The 18,884-nt window shown below is 45.0% G+C and overlaps 1 protein-coding gene and 3 non-coding genes across 6 annotated transcripts in view; all 4 read right to left on the bottom strand.

Annotated features, from left to right (window-relative positions):
* rilp (Rab interacting lysosomal protein) overlaps window positions 1–4,399 on the bottom strand; it is a 67,183-nt gene extending 62,784 nt beyond the window's left edge. The window contains exon 1 of one of the 3 annotated variants that reach the window (XM_085965048.1): window positions 3,548–4,399. In XM_085965048.1, the coding sequence (XP_085821174.1) occupies window positions 3,548–3,823 (276 nt within the window). In that variant the 5' untranslated portion in view covers window positions 3,824–4,399. The remainder of the gene's footprint in view (window positions 1–3,547) is intronic. The other 2 variants (XM_085965049.1, XM_085965050.1) reach the window with 2 other exon arrangements.
* Window positions 4,400–7,102: 2,703 nt separating this feature from the next.
* trnat-agu (transfer RNA threonine (anticodon AGU)) lies at window positions 7,103–7,176 on the bottom strand. Its single transcript has one exon. It is a non-coding gene; the product is annotated as a tRNA-Thr (tRNA).
* A 295-nt stretch (window positions 7,177–7,471) lies between these two features.
* On the bottom strand, window positions 7,472–7,545 carry trnat-agu (transfer RNA threonine (anticodon AGU)). The gene has a single exon. It is a non-coding gene; the product is annotated as a tRNA-Thr (tRNA).
* Window positions 7,546–7,943: 398 nt separating this feature from the next.
* trnat-agu (transfer RNA threonine (anticodon AGU)) lies at window positions 7,944–8,017 on the bottom strand. Its single transcript has one exon. It is a non-coding gene; the product is annotated as a tRNA-Thr (tRNA).
* Window positions 8,018–18,884: the final 10,867 nt, after the last annotated feature.

The following is an 18,884-nucleotide window of genomic DNA, read 5'->3' on the forward strand; positions in this document are numbered from 1 at the left end:
ATCATATTAACAGACCTTATAGATGACGCATAGCCACAGTAGATAAGCACTTCAATTATGTGTGTGTTTTTAAACCACTAACCTTTCCCCATGTGTAAAATAATCGCCCTCCCCCCTGCAAAAAAAAAGTTATTCACAGGAAACTGCCAGAGCAAGTACATTGATTATTGACGCTGCATATATTACATTGGCCCGGAATTTGCGCTCGGCGGCGAAGCAAAGGTGTTCGCCGCTGGCCCCGAAGAAAGCTGCCCACAGAGATCTCGCGACCTCTGTGGCAAGAAGTTTGCCTTCTTCGACGCTCAAGTGATTGCAACGCTCTATAGTGGGGATTGCCTGCTGCGATCTGCTGTGATGTCAACAAGCTGTCTAAGCAGCCAATCACATTGCAGAATTCTCAGACAGGCGACCCAGAAATGAGAAGCCACTTTTATCCTGACTTTTTTAAAATGTTAGAGAGCAAAACAACTTTTTTTTTATATAAACGTTTCTTAAAAATTGTAATTTTTAATCACAATAGAGAAATTTGACACTCCACAAAATTGAAATTTGTTTTTCAGGGCCAAAATGTTTGTTTAGCAGTCAATACGCTGTTAAAACCCCAGTTATGCCTAAGCTAACAAGGTTTAACATTTAATGGGGTATTTAACAGCGATATTACCGCGGAAAAGCCCACATTTTCGTCAGTTTCATCGATTTCCCTGATTAGACCGATTGCCAGCTTGGCAGGGGGTGTTTGGGGGAGACAGCACAGCCAGTGTCAGAGCAGTGAATGACTGACCGCAACTTCAGGATTTCCGCGTTTGGGTGCACACGGGCTACATCCTGAAGTTGCGGTCAGCGTCAAAGGGGTAATAACGACAAACGCTGTTAGTGCGCCGTTATAACCCACCGCAAATTCCGGCCCATTGCATTAAATCCAAGATATTCAAGTGCTTCTCAGGGTAAAATTGATGAAACAAATCTGCAAATTAAAACTTATGTTTTTGGCATTCCCAGTTCTTTCATAATAAGCTATTCTTTCCATCCCTCAATTTCAGAAACGTTTGAGAAATGCTATAAAGGTTAAACTAATTATATAATTTGAGTACAAATACAATCCAAATCAAAGGGCCATTCCTTGTGCTTTCTGAAAAGTGTGATGAAGGAAGAGAGAGGACTTCTGAATTTCAGGGGAAAGAACTTTAAAGCAGAGGATAAAGAGTTTGTGATGGTTTTCCATTAGCAGAGTGTCATTGTAGAAAATAAAAACAAACAGGGAGTAGAAGGTGGTCTAATAAAGAAATCAAACTGTCTGGTCTCATGTGATTTTGTGACCTTGATCTTGTTCCTTGCTTGTTGTGGTCATTAACAATGTAGAAAGTGTCATTGTCAGAGGTGGAGAATAACAAGCAACAGGTTTACAACTATCCACAGAAGTGACCCACACCTTTGATGAATATTGTCCTATACAATTCAACAGCAAGACTACAGTAACTGATGAAAGGTCATCGACCTGAAACATTAACTGTTTCTCTTGCCACAGATGCTGCCTGACCTGCTGAGTATTTCCAGCATTTTCTGTTTTTACTAGTTACTTCTGAGCTCCACTGTGGAAGAGTTCAATGTTGGTAAACTGTGACTGCAATATATGTTCAAGAAATGCCAAAAGCTAGTGGTACAGAACAAAGTGGCAGTAACAAAGTCAATGGGAGACTGTGGGAATGGTGGCTCAAGGGCACTTAATGGTGTTGATTCAGGACAGACCATAAATTTCTGGTTCTCAGCGAATTATACTGAAAGTTGGTGGTAGCTGTAGCAAGAAAAGAGGAAGAGGCAAAGTTTGCAGCAGAGGCTCAGTGAGGTCAGTCCATGGATGAGTTGGGACAGAATGAGGGAATGTGAAGCGATCGTAGAATGGCAACATGAGCATCTGAGGAAAGATGGCTCGGATTCCTACATTTATAATGTGCTGCCTACAACTATGAACCTATCTGTGAGGGGAGGAGGGGTGGGAGTGAGTGGCTCCCAAAGGTGAGATCTGTGTGAGGGAAGAAAGATGCTCAACAACATTTTGAGTGCTTGCCCTACCACTCGAAAACATGGATGGTACAACTGGAGAAACAAAAGTGTTGAAGGTAGTAATTGAGAGCCTGGAGGAGGCAGAAGATCCTGTCCAAAAGATGTTAGGTTTGTCTCTATGGGAGAAAGTTACTGGAAATGAGGTCTGTTGGGGGAGAGCTGGTGTGCAGCCACAAATGTCAATGGATGCCTGTAGATCATTCCTCGCAAAATTATTCAGATAAATCACCAACTCTACATTGTGCTGAATCCAGAAGAGAAAGCTCAATAGAGAACTCGCTGTCTGTGGGAGGAGAGGCTGGAAGCTGCATTAACCAGTTTCACAGTATTCCAGGGAACGGTTAGTGATTGGCCAGTCATTGGGGGCTTCTTCCCACCATACTTTTGATAGCCCTGCTATCTAACCCAAACGAATGTTCTAATGGATAGAGAGTGGTCATAGCTGGACAAGCAGCTTTAGCTAGTTAAATTCCAGCAGTAACACTGCACACACTTGGGGATTGGTAAATCTTGGCCAAATCCAGAGAGTTTAGGTACAGGTTGGGCTAAGTATGGTGTGTCCCTCCAGGGACAGAGCAAACACTTACCAGACAGAAATTCCACTGTTGTGGATTTTTCACTAGCTTTTTTGAGGGGTAGCTTTACAGGGTTTTAGTTTGCACCCAACACCAGCTGACCAAAAAAAAGTAGTGCACAAAAGTAAAGTTACAAAATATGTAACTTTAAAGGGTGTAGCTCTAAAGGGTGACCGTGGCTGGTTTTGTCAAGTGATGAGATTCCAAATGGGCTTCAGGGGCTCTCTGGCCATCTTCCTTAGGTTCCTCCGTAAACATTCTGGGGTAGTGGCTAGGTGACAGAATGATTGCTTTAGGGTTGGAGTTGCAATCTCCCTATGTGTCAGTAGTGCAGTGTAAACAAGCACAGTGTTCCTTTAAAGCTGGTGGTCAGAAGTATACCAGAGTGCATAGATGCACTGAAGGGTAAGCTAGATAAGCACGAGGGAGAAAGGGTATGCTGATATGGTTAGAAAAAGATGTATGGGAGGAGGCTCCTGTGGAGCATAAACGCCGGCATAGACCAGTTGGGCCGAATGGCCTGTTTCTGTGCTGTAGCCTCGATGTAACCTGATGACACATTAGACTCACCCGGGAATGGAACGTATAATTCTGTGCTAAGAGAACCAGTTAAGCTGTAATAGAGAGCCAGTATATTGACATCAATCTCCTGCAACCCAAACTAAACAGAACCAATGTGTAAAAGTGCTTATAGTACAATCAGTAGTCTCTCAGTTATACTGCTACATTTGCATCGAGGTCCACCCAAAACCACTTTGTATCCAAGTGAAATTGATTATACAGCCGAGATACAGCTCATAGAAATTATACGGGGGTGCCTGGGAGTAGGTGCTGTATACCAGGTGTTATTATACCAGGGTCAAACTTTAAAAAACTGTCTAAAGCCAGTACTGTCACTTGATGGCACGAACCTTGTAGTGGCCCGTGCTTTGCTCCCCGTCCTGTAACATCACGAAGGCTCGGATCAGCTCCTGCTCGGTGTTCCCATTCCTGGCCACGAAGCTTTCCAACATTTCCAAGACGCGAACAACTTTAGGGACCAGCCCTTCCACAGCCTCCTTCCCATAGCTGTCTATCAGCTTCTCCAGCTCGGCGCCGATCAGCTTGGCGATCTCGTACACATCGTTCACCGCAAGGCTGGAGGGGGGTTTGTCAAGGCAAGAGACGAGATGGGCTTCCTTGTCCATGGTGGGGAAAGAGTGTGGCCCGGGAATGGAACGTAACCCGGGAATGGAAGGTGGCCCGGGAATGGAACGTAACCCGGGGATAGAAGGTGGCCCGGGAATGGAACGTAACCCGGGAATGGAATGTGGCCCGGGGAGATAGCGGGGTGTTCTTTTGAAGGACGGGTCAGTCCGCACGGCCAGCCCCCATTGGTAAACACTTGCACGGACGATGTTTTCCGCTGCAGGCAGCTTTTATACGGCTCCCGTTTCTCTTTTTTGCCCGCTTGTTACGTGCATCTCAAACAATCACGTGCCGGTGTCATCTGGTCCAATCACCAAGCGGTGACAGGGACAGGGTGTCAGGGCTTTGGGCGCTCGGAGCGCCAGCCGGTGCCGGGGGCTGCGGGCCGGGGGCTGCGAGCCGGGGCCGCCGGTTCCCGGACTGGGGATTTTCCCACCGCTGGATCGCAGTTTCCTGCAGCGTGGACCACCCCGTGGCGATAACACAGCCGAACTCACAGGCTTGTGGTTCGAGTCTTCCAGCGAAACTCAAGACAACGCAACATGTCCCCCCTCAAGCGAAGCAAAAATAGAAACCACTTGTGCTCATGATAATAGCGTCTATGCCTCGCCCAGACGCAAAGCCAACTTAATCCAATGTCTTTTTTTAAATCAAAATAATGCAGTTCTCAAAACAGAACAGTTGTGGAGAAGGATACAAGCCCAAAATGTCGACTGTTTACTGAGCTGAGTTTCTACCCCATATCCTCTCCCATCACAAAGACCGCCTACTTCTATCTCCATAATATCGCCTGACTGCGCCCCCGCCTCAGCTCATCTGCTACTGAAACGCTCATCCATGCTTTTATTACTCCAGACTCGACTATTCGAATCCATAAACTTGAGGTCACTCAAACCTCTGCTGCCCCTATCCTAACACGCACAAAGTCCTGTTCACTCGTCACCTCTGAGCTCCATTGGCTCCTAGACTGGCAACACCTTTGTAAAAGTCTCCTCCTTGAGTTCGAATCCCTCCATGGCCTCACCCCACCCTATCTCTCGGACCTCCTCCAGCACGACAACCCTCTGAGGTCTCTGCGCTCCTCCAATTCTGGCCTCTTGCACATCCCAAATTTTAATCGCTCCACCATTGGCAGCCGTGCCTTTAGCTGCCTAGGCCCTAAACTCTAATTCCCTCCCTAAACACCTCCACCTCTCGCTCTCCCCATTTAAGTAACTCCTTAAAACCTACCTCTTTGACCAAGCTTTTGTTCACCTATCCGAATATCTCTTTATGGGGCTCGATGTCACATTTTGCTTGCTAATACTCCTGTGAAGCGCCTTGGGATGTTTTTACCATGTTAAAGGCACTATATAAATGCAAGTTGTTGTGTCTGCAGATGGTGACTGTAGGAATGGTGTTCGTCTTGCAAGGTGCCCCGAAAAGGTTCAGTTTGTGGGGCCTATATTTTACTAGACAATACTAAATACTGCCTACCTCGTCAAATCAACACACGTATGATCAGGAAACGGCATGTTTGCAATAGTCAATATAAAAATAGTTGACAAAACAATTAAGTATCAGCTATCACCGTTGTCTAGGTGTCCTTTTGCTAGATCCACTGGGAACCCCAAATTGGTTTGGGGTCCCCTGCAATTGCACAGGTTCCACCATCCTAACTCTGCCCCTGGCTGTTGGATGTTTCCAATTTTTTTAACATTTTTGTTCCAATGCAATGTCTGCTACCTTGCTCTCAACACCAAACCAAAAAAGCTTGGGGATGGCCTCTGGGGAGCAGATGTATCAATGAAACAATGGTGCACCCTCATTACTTCTGGAATGGCTATTATCCCCAGACTCTGCCTATAGCAAATAAATCCATGTCTTGGGAGAAAGAAACACTCACTCATACAGCATGTTGCTAATTTGCAAAATTAAAAAATCTTGAATGATCTGCATCCCTGGGGACAGTAGCGATTACACCCAGGGAGAATGTTTTCTGTTTAAAATGTATGTATTTGTAACAAAGAGCTGAGTGGAAGAGGCAGAAAGTAGGGAGCTTAGCACTTTTGTTAGAATGGGGATGGGCAACACCGTGAGGTAAAAGTAGTCTTAAAACATTAAATCGAAGGGAGAGAAAAATGTAAGGTTCCTACAGGCCAAACTAGAAAACTTGCAAACGCTGACAAAGCTCTCAAAAAGCTAACAACTGAAGAATGGCCCTAAGTACAAACCCATGACTTGCAAGAACAAGCATTTGCACTGGCTTTGCAACATGAGCTGTCCAACATTCCTTCACTGTATTAGAGGGGAAAGAAACATAAAATATATGAAAACCTGAGAGGAGACAAAGGTTGAAGACACATTGGAATATTGACCCGAGTATTTATTGATTCAGACTGTGTAAGAAAGTTGAATTAATTTAAATTGATAACACTACTAACCAATGTATGTGCTAATTCAGTTCCCTCATATCACCGAGCTCAGTAATTGCCACAAACCGTTCCCTTGATAATGTCATCCGTATTCATTGCTTAATAAAAATAGAAAACAGCAGGAAAACATCCAAGTGATTAAAATTGGTCTTTCTTGTTACTGAAGCAGATAGACAAGGCAGAAGGAGTTACCATGTATATTATTTTATGATATATACATTGACACATAATAAAATAGCTGGGTAAAAGAGGTAGACTGAGATGCAGGTTCGTACTGATTAAACTAAAAGAAACCTATATTAAAAAGTGCATTAATATTGTTTCTTACATCTCCCCACATGACATTACAACAGTCAAAAGTACTTAATTGGCTGTAAAGCGCTTTGGGACCCGAGGTCGTGTAAGGGGCTATACAAATGCAAGTCTTTTACTTTATTACAAACATGATGTGCTGCACAATATAGCAGCACTCTACTCGAGGTCGCAAGAGTCACAGTAACAATAAAGGATTTCGAAAATAGGTGTCTGGTAAATTATTGAACAATGATATTATTTAAAGAATCCTGCTTCCACATACTTTCAAATGCAATTTAAACGCGTAGAAATAAATAGTCATTTAGTTTTTATTCCACTGGGTTTGTGCGTTATTAGAAAGATCCTTGAAAAGAAGATTGATCAAGTTGTACCAAAGCACTTAATTTGGGATTTGGAAATAACTCTCAGCCAAAGTCTGCAGTATGAAGGTTCTAATAGTGTTAAGACACGTCTTCCTTCTTTGTCACCACGACCCGGAAGAGACGTTCTCACAATGACTAATGTTGGGATTATTTTTAACATCCGTGAACAAAATACTCCAGAGTAAATAGGCACCGCTGAGATTCGAACTCAGGATCTCCTGTTTACTAGACAGGCGCTTTAACCAACTAAGCCACGGCACCAGATAATAAATGATCAGTAAAGAGCAAGATAATCTCTGTCAGTTTCGAGTTGCAGATGTTAATTTTCACTTCCACTATTTTCATGTTCGCTACCTATTTAAACTCAGTAATGTCATAAGCTACTTGCATCGGATTCCTGATTGAGGAAGAAGCAGGACATATTTTCTTTTCTCAAGCAATTTAATTTTACCAGAAGCTTGTGATATATATTTCGGGACTTTGTGCAAATTTTGCGTCAGTGTGCCGAGGGAATTGCGTGGGACGGAGAGAGAATTCCATTAAAAGACGTACAGGGAGGCACCGCTGAGATTCGAACTCAGGATCTCCTGTTTACTAGACAGGCGCTTTAACCAACTAAGCCACGGCGCCAACTACTGATACTCGTTAAAGAATCCGTAAAGAACAAAATAAACGCGTGTCAGTTTTGAGTATTGCATGATTGTATTAAATGTTCATTTTCACCTAGTCTTTCAATATTCTCATATTTGCCACTCAGTAATATAACTAATATGTCATAATGTCTTGCTTTGGATTCCTGAGTGAGGAAGAAGCAGAAAATATTTTCACTTTTCAGGAAATTAAATTTACCCGAAGTTTGTGGTATATATTTCGGGGCTTTAATCCAAATTTTGCATCAGATGAAATTCGATGATCAAACTAATTCTAAACTAACAGTAATAAAGTTTTTCGTCTCGTAAACAAGGGAACATGGTCTACTCGTGTGCAGATATGGAATAGGGAGAGAATTCCATTAAAATACATACATTAGGCACCGCTGAGATTCGAACTCAGGATCTCCTGTTTACTAGACAGGCGCTTTAACCAACTAAGCCACGGCGCCAACTAACAAAGCTCTTTGATCGGTAAAGAGCAAGATAAACCTGCGTCAGTTTTGAGTACTGCATGATTGTAGCAAATGTTCTTTTTCACCTAGTTTTTCAATATTCTCATATTTGCCACTTATGTTCTCATATTTGCCACTCAGTAATATAACTGTAATATGTCTAAAAACTGTAATGGGTACTAAACGAGTACTTTGCATCTGTCTCCAAGAGGATGCTGCCATAGACATAGTGAAAGAGGAGGTAGTGGAGACACATGATAGGATAAAAATTGATAAAGAAGAGTTATTAGAAAGGCTGACTGTACTTAGTTGGTAGGATGGATTGGGGAACGTTACTTAAAAGGGTTGACAGTGGATAGGCAATGGCAAACATTTAAAGATCGCATGGATGAACTACAGAATTTGTTCATCCCTGTTTGGCATAAAAATAAAACAAAAAAGGTGACTCAATCGTGGCTAACAAGTGAAATTAGGGATAGCATAAGATGCAAGGAGAGGACATATAATTTGGCTAGAAAAAGCAGCACACCTGAAGATTGGGAGCAGTTTAGGATTCAGCAAAGGAGGACAAAGGGATTAATTAAGAGGGGGAAAATAGATTATGAGAGTAAGCGTGCAGGGAACATAAAAACTGTCTGTAAAAGCTTCTATAGATATGTGAAGAGAAAAAGATTGGTGAAGTCAAACGTAGGTCCCTTGCAGTCAGAATCAAGGGAATTTATAATGGGGAACAAAGAAATGGCAGACCAATTAAATACATACTTTGGTTCTGTCTTCACAAAGGAGGACACAAATAACCTCCCAGAGATGCCGGGGAACATTATTCTGCCCTTGCAGCACGTTCCTATGCAGAGCTAGACAGGTAGCTAACAACTTGATATCTTCCCATAAAAATCACAAGGCTTGACTTTTCTTGTAAACTTTACTGAAGATTCTTAGTGAAACTGAAATACAATACAGAAATGGAAGCACACATTAGTACACAAGCACATAACTGATATGCATACACAAATTTAGGTACGCCTGAGCAACACAGTACATTTGGCATGTAACTTACCAAAACACGTGGAAACACAGCTTACTGTGAATATACATTTAGCAAACTGAAAGGCATTCTCTTTAAATTAGCCCTGTACATAGTGCATCAAAATACAGCTACAAGTTAACCAGCTAGACAGAGAGCGAGCACTTCACGGCTAGCTGTGTAAGTTTGCTTACAGAGAAAAGTTACAAACTAAACATTTTCTGCAAAATATAGTGTACACTAATCATCTATAACATTCTCAAGTACTTACAGACAAATAGTGTCCAAGGCTGGAGCATGACAAGAATATAACTTCCCAGACCATGTGTGGCTGCAGGTCTGTGATATACAGTAGTTTACTTTACTGCACTTTACTGTGCTTTACTGCACTTTACAGGTACCAAATATCCACTAGGTGGCGGCACACAATGGAAATCGACCCAAATTACTCAACACCCTGAATTAACTGGAAAACTAACATAAATTCCTAAAGAAAGGCAGCACAAACATAGGGTCTAATGAGAGGGAGGAATTGAATGAAATCAGTATTTGTAGGGAAATGGTGTTAGGGAAATTGACAGGATTGAAGGCCGATAAATCCCCAGGGCCTGATAATCTACATCCTAGGGTACTTAAGGAAGTGGCCCTGGAAATAGTAGATGCATTGCTGGTCATCTTCCAAAATTCTATAGACTCTGGAACAGTTCCCATGGATTGGAGGATAGCTAATGTAACCCTACTATTTACATAGAAACATAGAAGATAGGAGCAGGAGTAGGCCATTCGGCCCCTTGAGCCTGCTCCGCCATTTAATGAGATCATGGCTGATCATCCAAATTCAGTACCCTGTCCCTGCCTTCTCCCCATATCCCTTGATCCCTTTAGCCTTAAGAAATATATCTAACTCCTTCTTGAATATATTTAATGAATTGGCCTCAACTGCCTTTTGTGGTAGAGAATTTTACAGGATCACCACTCTCTGGGTGAAGAAATTCCTCCTCATCTCTGTCCTAAATGGCTTACCCCTTATCTTTAGACTATGACCCCCTGGTTCTGGACTCCCCTGCCATCGGGAACATCCTTCCTGCATCTAGTCTGTCTAGACCTGTTAGAATTTTATAAGTTTCAATGAGATCCCCTCTCATTCTTCTAAACTCCAGCGAATATAAGCCCAGTCGACCCAATCTCTCCTCATACGTCATTCCTGCCATCCCAGGTATCAGTCTGGTGAATCTTCGCTGCACTCCCTCCATGGCAAGAATATCCTTCCTCAGATAAGACGACCAAAATTGCACACAATACTCAAGGTGTGGTCTCACCAAGGCCCTGTACAACTGCAGCAAGACATCCTTGCTCCTGTACTCGAATTCTCTCGCTATGAAGGCCAACATACCATTTGCCTTCTTAACCGCCTGCTGTGCCTGCATGCTTACCTTCAGCGACTGGTGCACAAGGACACCCAGGTCTCATTGCACTTATTCCAATCCTCCTTAGATACAGGGTGGTGCCAGAGCACTGCAGCATTGCAAATGTTAAACCATTGTTCAAAACAGGTGTAAAGATAAAGGGCTAGATTTTCAGTTGCTTGCGCCAGCAGTTAGTGCCTTAAGAGAAGTGCTTTTCGGGCGCTATGCGTGTAGCGCCCGGGCGCAGCGCAGTTTGCGCCCCGCCCCAAATTAAGTTGCCCGTTAGCGCCGGCGCAAAGTTTAGCGGCCGCCCGGATGCGCGCGCAGAAAATGACGTCACATCCTCGTGTAACGCCCTTTGGCCGTCCCGAATCCAAACTTCAGTCGGACCGCCCCATTGTGCGGCTGGCGTCCAGAGCGTTTGTAAAATGGAACGCAACACACCCTGGGGAGCGCAAATTAAAGGGCACTCCTCCTGCACTATAAACGGCAGTCTGCATGTGTTGTGTGGACTCCGCCTCCGCCTCCGCCTCTGAAAAAAACACATGCACCCTTCCCCTTTAAGAGCTCACTGGCACCAGAGTGTCTGCCGTGCGCTGCGCCCGAGCTCGGGTGTTGCGCTCTGCACCGCCGGCTTAGCGCCTAAAGATAGTAGTGGAACGCCTCTTAGCGCTCCACCAACCTCTTAGGGCGAAGCCACTGAATTTCCGGCAACGGGGCGCTACTTTGGGGCGGGCGCTAAGGTTAGCACCCCAAAACTGTCTATACTGAAAATCTAGCCCAAACTCTCCAACTACAGGCCAGTCAGTTTGACCTCAGTAGTGGGGAAACTTTTAGAAACAGTAATCAGGGTCAAAATTAACAGTTACTTGGACTCAATCTTATCTTTCAAAAGGGAATTGGATAAGTTTTTGGAAAAAAAATTGCAGGGCTACAGGGAAAGGGCAGGGGAGTGGGACTAGCTGAGAGTTGGCACAGGCTCGATGGGCTGAATGGCCTTCTTCCAGCTGTAACCATTCGATGAGTCGATGACATAATGTACTTGCTTCTGATTCCTGTGTAAGGAAGAAGCAGAAAATATTTTCACTTCTCAACAAATTAATTTTCCCAGAAGTTTGTCATAAATATTTTGGGACTTTTATGCAAATTGTGCAACAGATGAAATGTGATGATCAAACTAATTCTAGCTTAACAGTAAGTACACTATTTGTTCTCATAAACAAGTCAATATAGCCACTAAATAATGAGAAGGAGACAGAGGAGCAAATTTGCAGGCAAATTACAGAAAGATGCAAGAACTAGAGTGGTGATAATGGGGGGCCTTCAATTATCCAAATATAGACTGGGATAGTAACAGTGTAAAGGGCAAAGAGGGGGAGGAATTCCTGAAATGTGTACAAGAGAACTTTTTTGATCAGTGTGTTTCCAGCCTAAGGTGGAAGAAAACAGTGCTCGATCTAGTTTTGGGAAATGAAGTGAGGCAAGTGGGAGAGCATTTGGGGAACAGTGAGCATAATACCATCAGGTTTAGAATAGTTATGGAAAATGACAAGGAACAATTAAGCATAAAAATACTTAACTGGAGGAGGTCCAACTTAATTGAGTTGAAAGGAAATTTGGCCCAGGTGGACTGGAATTAAAAATTGGTAGGCAAAGCCTTCAAAGAGATGATGATTCAGGTAGGCATATTCCCATGAGGGGGGAAAAGAATGGCACCCAACATTGCTGTTTGTGGGAGCTTGCTGTGCGCAAAATTGGCTGTCGCATTTCCTACATTACAACAGTGACTACACTTCAAAAGTATTTTATTGACTGTAAAGCACTTTGGGACATCCTGAGATCATGAAAGGCACTATATAAATGCAAGCCTTTCTTACTTACTTTCTTTCAAAGGTAGAGCTCCCTGGGTGACTAAAGATAGAGATGAAAATGAAATAGTAAAAGGAGACTTATGACAAATGTAAGGTTCATAATACAGTAGAGAACCGAGCTGAATATAGAAAGTACAGAGGAGACCCAAAAAAGGGAGTAAGAGGGACAAAGGAAATGAGAATAGATTAGCAGCCAACATAAAAGGGAAGCCAAAGGTCTTTTTAAACACAAATAGTAAAAGGGTAGTCAAAGGAAGAGTGGGACAATTAGGGACCAAAAAGGAGATTTTTCTTGTAGGGGCAGTGGGCGTGGCCGAGTTACTAAATGAATACTTTGCATCTGTCTTCACTGGAGAAGAGGATGTTGCCAATGTAGCAGTAAAGGAGGAGGCAGTAGCAATATTGGATAGGATAAAAATAGATAATGAGGGTAGTGCGGTTGATGCTCTGTATATGGACTTTCAAAAGGTGTTTGACAAAGTACCACATATTAGACTCGTTAGCAAAATTAAAGGGACAGTGGCAGAATGGATACAAAATTGTCTAAGGGACAGAAAGAGAGAGTAGAGGTGAATGGTTGTTTTTTGGACTGGAGGGAAGTATACAGTGGTGTCCCCTGCCCCCCAACCCCCTCCTCCTCCACTGCTCTTTGATATAAATTAACGACTTGGACTTGGGTATACGGGGCATAATTTCAAAGTTTTCAGATAACACGAAACTCTGAAATGTAATAAACAATGAGGAGGATAGGAACAGACTTCATGAGGACATAGACAGGCTGGTGAAATGGGCAGACACATGGCAGATGAAATTTAATACAGAGAAGTGTGAAATGATACATTTTGGAAGGAAGAATGAGGAGAGGCAATATAAACTAAATGGTACAATTTTAAAGGGGTGCAGGAACAGAGTCATAGAGTAATACAGCACAGATAGAGGCCCTTCGGCCCATCGTGTCCGCGCCGGCCATCAAGCCCTGTCTAATCTAATCCCATATTCCAGCATTTGGCCCGTAGCCTTGTATGCTATGGCATTTCAAGTGCACATCCAAATGCTTCTTAAATGTTGAGGGTTTCTGCCTCCACAACCCTTTCAGGCAGTGAGTTCCAGACTCCAACCACCCTCTGGGTGAAAAAGTTCTCTCTCAAATCCCCTCTAAACCTCCCACCCTTTACCTTGAATCTATGCCCTAGTTATTGACCCCTCTACTAAGGGAAAAAGCTCCTCAGCATCCATCCTATCTATGCCCCTCATAATTTTGTACACCTCAATCATGTCCCCCCTCAGCCTCCTCTGCTCCAAGGTAAACAAACCCAATCTGCCCAGTCTTTCTTCATAGCTGAAGCGCTCCAGCCCTGGTAACATCCTGGTGAACCTCCTCTGCACCCTCTCTAACGTGATCACATCCTTCCTGTAGTGTGGCGACCAGAACTGCACACAGTATTCCAGCTGTGGCCTAACCAGTGTTTTATACAGCTCCATCATAACCTCCTTGCTCTTATATTCAATGCCTCGGCTAATGAAGGCAAGTATCCCATATGCCTTTTTTACCACCTTATCCACCTGTTCCGCCGCCTTCAGGGATCTGTGTACTTGCACACCCAGATCCCTCTGACCCTCCGTCTTGCCTAGGGTCTTTCCATTCATTGTGTATTCCTTTGCCTTGTTAGTCCCCCCAAAGTGCATCACCTCGCACTTTTCCAGGTTAAATTCCATTTGCCACGGTTCCGCCCATCTGACCAACCCATCTATATCGTCCTGCAGACTGAGGCTACCCTCCTCGCTATTTACCACCCTACCAATTTTTGTATCATCCGCAAACTTACTGATCATACCCTTTACATTCATATCCAAGTCATTAATGTAGACCACAAACAGCAAGGGACCCAGCACCAATCCCTGTGGTACCCCACTGGCCACAGGCTTCCAGTCACAAAAACAACCTTCGACCATCACCCTCTGCCTTCTGCCACTAAGCCAGCTTTGTATCCAATGTGCCAAGGCACCCTGGATTCCATGGGCTCTTACCTTCTTGACCAGTCTCTTGTGCGGGACTTTATCGAAGGCCTTACTGAAATCCATGTATACCACATCCACTGCGTTACCCTCATCCACACACCTAGTCACCCCCTCAAAAAATTCAATCAAATTACTCAGACATGATCTTCCCTTGACAAAGCCATGTTGACTATCCCTGATTAATCCTTGCCTCTCCAAGTGGAGACAAATTTTGTCCCTCAGGATTTTTTCCAATAATTTTCCTACCACTGATGTTAGGCTCACTGGCCTGTAGTTCCCCAGTTTTTCCCTACTACCCTTCTTGAATAATGGTACTACATTAGCGGTTCTCCAGTCCTCTGGCACATCCCCTGTGGCCAGAGAGGTCCTGAATATATGTGTTAGAGCCCCCGCAATCTCCTCCTTTGCCTCACACAGCAGCCTGGGATACATTTCATCCGGGCCTGGGGATTTATCCATTTTTAGGCCAGCTAAAACCGCCAATACCTCCTCCCTCTCGATGTTAATATGTTCGAGCATATCACAGTCCCCCCGCCCTATTTCTATGTCTACATCGTCCTTCTCCATAGTGAAAACAGATGCAAAAAATTCATTTAGAACCCCTCCTACATCTTCCGGCTCCACACACAGATTGCCACTTTTGTCCCTAATGGGCCCTATTTTTTCCCCTAGTTATCCTCTTACCCTTAATATACTTATAAAACATCTTAGGATTTTCCTTGATTTTGCTCGCCAGTGTTATTTCATGGCCCCTCCTTGATCTCCTAATTTCTTTTTTAAGTATCCCCCTGCACTTTTTGTACTCCTCTAGGGCTTCCTCCGTCTTTAGCCTTTTGTATCTACCAAAAGCCCTCCTTTTTTTCCCCTAATCCATTCTCGTATATCCCCTGACATCCAAGGTTCCCTGTGGTTTTTGGAACCACTCTTGACCTTTACGGGAACATGTTGCCATTGTATGATCTCAATCTCCCTTCTGAAAGCCTCCCATTGCTCCGATGCGGATTTTCCTACAAGTAGCTGATCCCAGTCCATTTTGGCCAGATCCTGCCTTATCCTATTAAAATCGGCCTTCCCCCAATTTAGAACCTTTATTTCCGGCCCATCCCTGTCCTTTTCCATGACCACCTTAAATCTTACCATATTATGGTCACTATCACCAAAGTGCTCACCTACTAGCACTTTTTCCACTTGGCCGGCCACATTCCCTAGAATTAGGTCCAGTACCGCCCCCTCTCTTGTAGGACTTTCTACATGCTGGCTCAAAAAGCTCTCCTGGATGCACTTTAAGAATTCTACACCCTCTGAGCCTTTCACACTCTGACTATCCCAGTTAATATTGGGGAAGTTGAAATCCCCCACTATTATTACCCTATTATTTGCACATTTCTCTGAGATTTGCCTACATATCTGTTCCTCTATCTCCCCCTGACTGTTTGGAGGCCTATAGTACACTCCCAGCAAAGTGCTTGCCCCCTTTTTGTTTTTAAGCTCCACCCATATGGCCTCATTAGAGGAACCTGCTAATATATCATCCCTCCTTACTGCAGTAATTGACTCCTTAATTAATATTGCGACACCCCCTCCTCTTATACCTCCCCCTCTGTCTCGCCTGAAGATTCTGTACCCCGGAATATTGAGCTGCCAGTCTTGCCCTTCCCTCAACCATGTCTCCGTGATAGCAACAATATCATACTCCCATGTGTTTATCAACACCTTCAGTTCATCCACCTTATTTGCAAGACTCCTTGCATTAAAATAGATGCCATCCAGCCTTGCCCTTATATATTTGCCCTGTCTACCAAGCTGACTTGTTTTTTTTTTCTCTATAATTGGCAGCACATCCCCCCCCTATTTCAGCTCCCCTCTGTATCCCATCCCCCTGCCAAGTTAGTTTAAACCCCCCCCAACAGTGCTAGCAAACCTCCCCGCAAGGATATTTGTCCCGCTCTGGTTCAGGTGCAACCCGTCCGACTTGTACAAGTCCCACCTTTCCCAGAAGCAGGCCCAGTGATCCAGGAAAGTAAAACCCTCCCCCCTGCACCAACTCTTTAGCCACGCATTCATCTGCTCTATCCTCCCATTCCTATACTTACTAGCACGTGGCACTGGGAGTAATCCAGAGATTACAACCTTTGAGGTTCTGCTCTTTAATCTGTTACCTAGCTCCCTAAATTCTTGATGCAGGACCTCATCCCTCTTTTTACCTATGTCGTTGGTACCAATGTGGACCACGACCACTGGCTGTTCACCCTCCCCCTCCAGAATGCCCTGCAGCCGCTCAGTGACATCCTTGACCCTGGCACCAGGGAGGCAACAAACCATCCTGGATTCACGTCTACGGCCACAGAAACGCCTTTCTGTTCCCCTTACTATAGAATCCCCTACCACTATTGCTCTCCCACTCTTTTTCCCCCCTTCCTGGGCAGCAGGAGCACCCCCAGTGCCAGGAAGTTGACTGCTGCTGCCTTCCCCTGGTGAGTCATCCCCCTCAACAGTATCCAAAGCGGTATACTTGTTTGAAAGGGGGATGTCCGCAGGGGTTCCCTGCACTACCTGCCTGCCTTTGTTGCTCCGCCTGATGGTCACCCCCTGTGCTGCCCTACCCTGAGGCGTGAACAACTCGCTAAACGTGCTATCCATGAGCCTCTCAGCATTGCGCATGCTCCAAAATTCATCCACCCGCAGCTCGAGCGCCGCAATGCGGTCTGCAAGTAGCTGCAGCTGGATGCATTTCCCACACACATGGTTGTCAGGGACACTGGCAGCGTCCCTGATTTCCCACATGGAGCAAAACACGGGTCTGAGCTCTCCTGCCATGACTTACTCCTTTAATTAATTAAAAAATTTATTCAATACCCCAGTTACAGGTATACTCTAGGGCGCTTTATTTACCAACTGTCCCCACTACACCAGAGACCCTAGAAATTTAACACCACAGAAGTCAAGCTTGTATTGAAAAGAGAGAAATACTCACCAACCAATCACTTACCTGCTCCCTGGTGACGTCACACACTGATTACTTTTTACCTCCCTCCTCTGCTGTTGATTTGGTCGGGCCTCTGCCTTCGCGCCGGTTTTTAAGCCGGGCTCCTCCTCCGCTGCTGCTCTCCCCCGAACTGGTCGGGCCTCTGCCTTCGCGCCGGTTTTTAAGCCGGGCTCCTCCTCCGCTGCTGCTCTCCCCCGAACTGGTCGGGCCTCTGCCTTCGCGCCGGTTTTTAAGCCGGGCTCCTCCTCCGCTGCTGCTCTCCCCCGAACCGGTCGGGCCTCTGCCTTGGCGCCGGTTTTTAAGCCGGGCTCCTCCTCCGCTGCTGCTCTCCCCCGAACTGGTCGGGCCTCTGCCTTGGCGCCGGTTTTTAAGCCGGGCTCCTCCTCCGCTGCTGCTCTCCCCCGAACTGGTCGGGCCTCTGCCTTCGCGCCGGTTTCTAAGCCGGGCTCCTCCTCCGCTGCTGCTCTCCCCCGAACTGGTCGGGCCTCTGCCTTCGCGCCGGTTTTTAAGCCGGGCTCCTCCTCCGCTGCTGCTCTCCCCCTGGGGGGTATATGTACACAAATCATGGAAGGTGACAGGACAATTTGAGAACACTGTTAAAAAAGCATACGGGATCCTTGGCTTTTAATAGTGGAATGGAGTACAAAAACAAGGAAGTTATGCTAAACCGTTATAAAACACTGGTTAGGCCTCAGCTGGAGTATTGTGTTCAATTCTGGGCACCACACTTTAGGAAAGATGTCAAGGCCTCAGAGAGGGTGCAGAAGAGATTTACTAGAATGGTACCAGGGATGAGCGTCTTCAGTTATGTGGAGAGACTGGAGAAGTTGGGTTTTTTCTCCTTAGAGCAGAGAAGGTTAAGGGGAAATTTGATAGAGGTGTTCAAAATCATGAATTGTTTTGATAGAGTAAAGAACATAAGAACAAGGAGCAGGAGCAGGCCACTCGGCCCTTCGAGCCTGCTCCGCCATTCAATGAGATCATGGCTGATCTTCTGCCTCAACTCCATTCACCGGCCCTATCGCCATATCCCTTGATGCCCTTACTAGTCAGAAGTCTATTGACTTCTGTCTTGAATATACTCAATGACTGAGCCTCCACAGCCCTCTGGGGTAGAGAATTCCAAAGATTTGCCACGCTCTGTGTGAAGAAATTTCTTCTCATCTCAGTCCTAAATGGCCTACCCTTTATCTTGAGGCTGTGGCCCCTGGTTCTAGACTCCCCAGCCGAAGGAAACATTCTCCCAGCATCCATCCTATCAAGCCCTGTAATAATTTTGTATGTTTCAATGAGATCCCCTCTCATTCTTCTGAATTCAAGATAATACAGGCTTAGTTTACTCAATCTCTTCTCATACGACAGTCCCGCCATCCCAGGAATCAATCTCGTGAACCTTCGTTGCACTCCCTCTATGGCAAGTATATCCTTCCTTAGGTAAGGAGACCAAAATTGTACACAGTACTCCAGGTGTGGTCTCACCAAGGCCCTATATAATTGGAGTAAGACTTCTTTACTCCTGTACTCAAATCCTCTTGTAATGAAGGCCAGCATACCATTT

The sequence above is a fragment of the Somniosus microcephalus genome, chromosome 22 (assembly GCF_052327205.1).
Source record: "Somniosus microcephalus isolate GS21.2 chromosome 22, FLI_Smic_1.0, whole genome shotgun sequence".
NCBI classification, from domain to species: domain Eukaryota; kingdom Metazoa; phylum Chordata; class Chondrichthyes; order Squaliformes; family Somniosidae; genus Somniosus; species Somniosus microcephalus.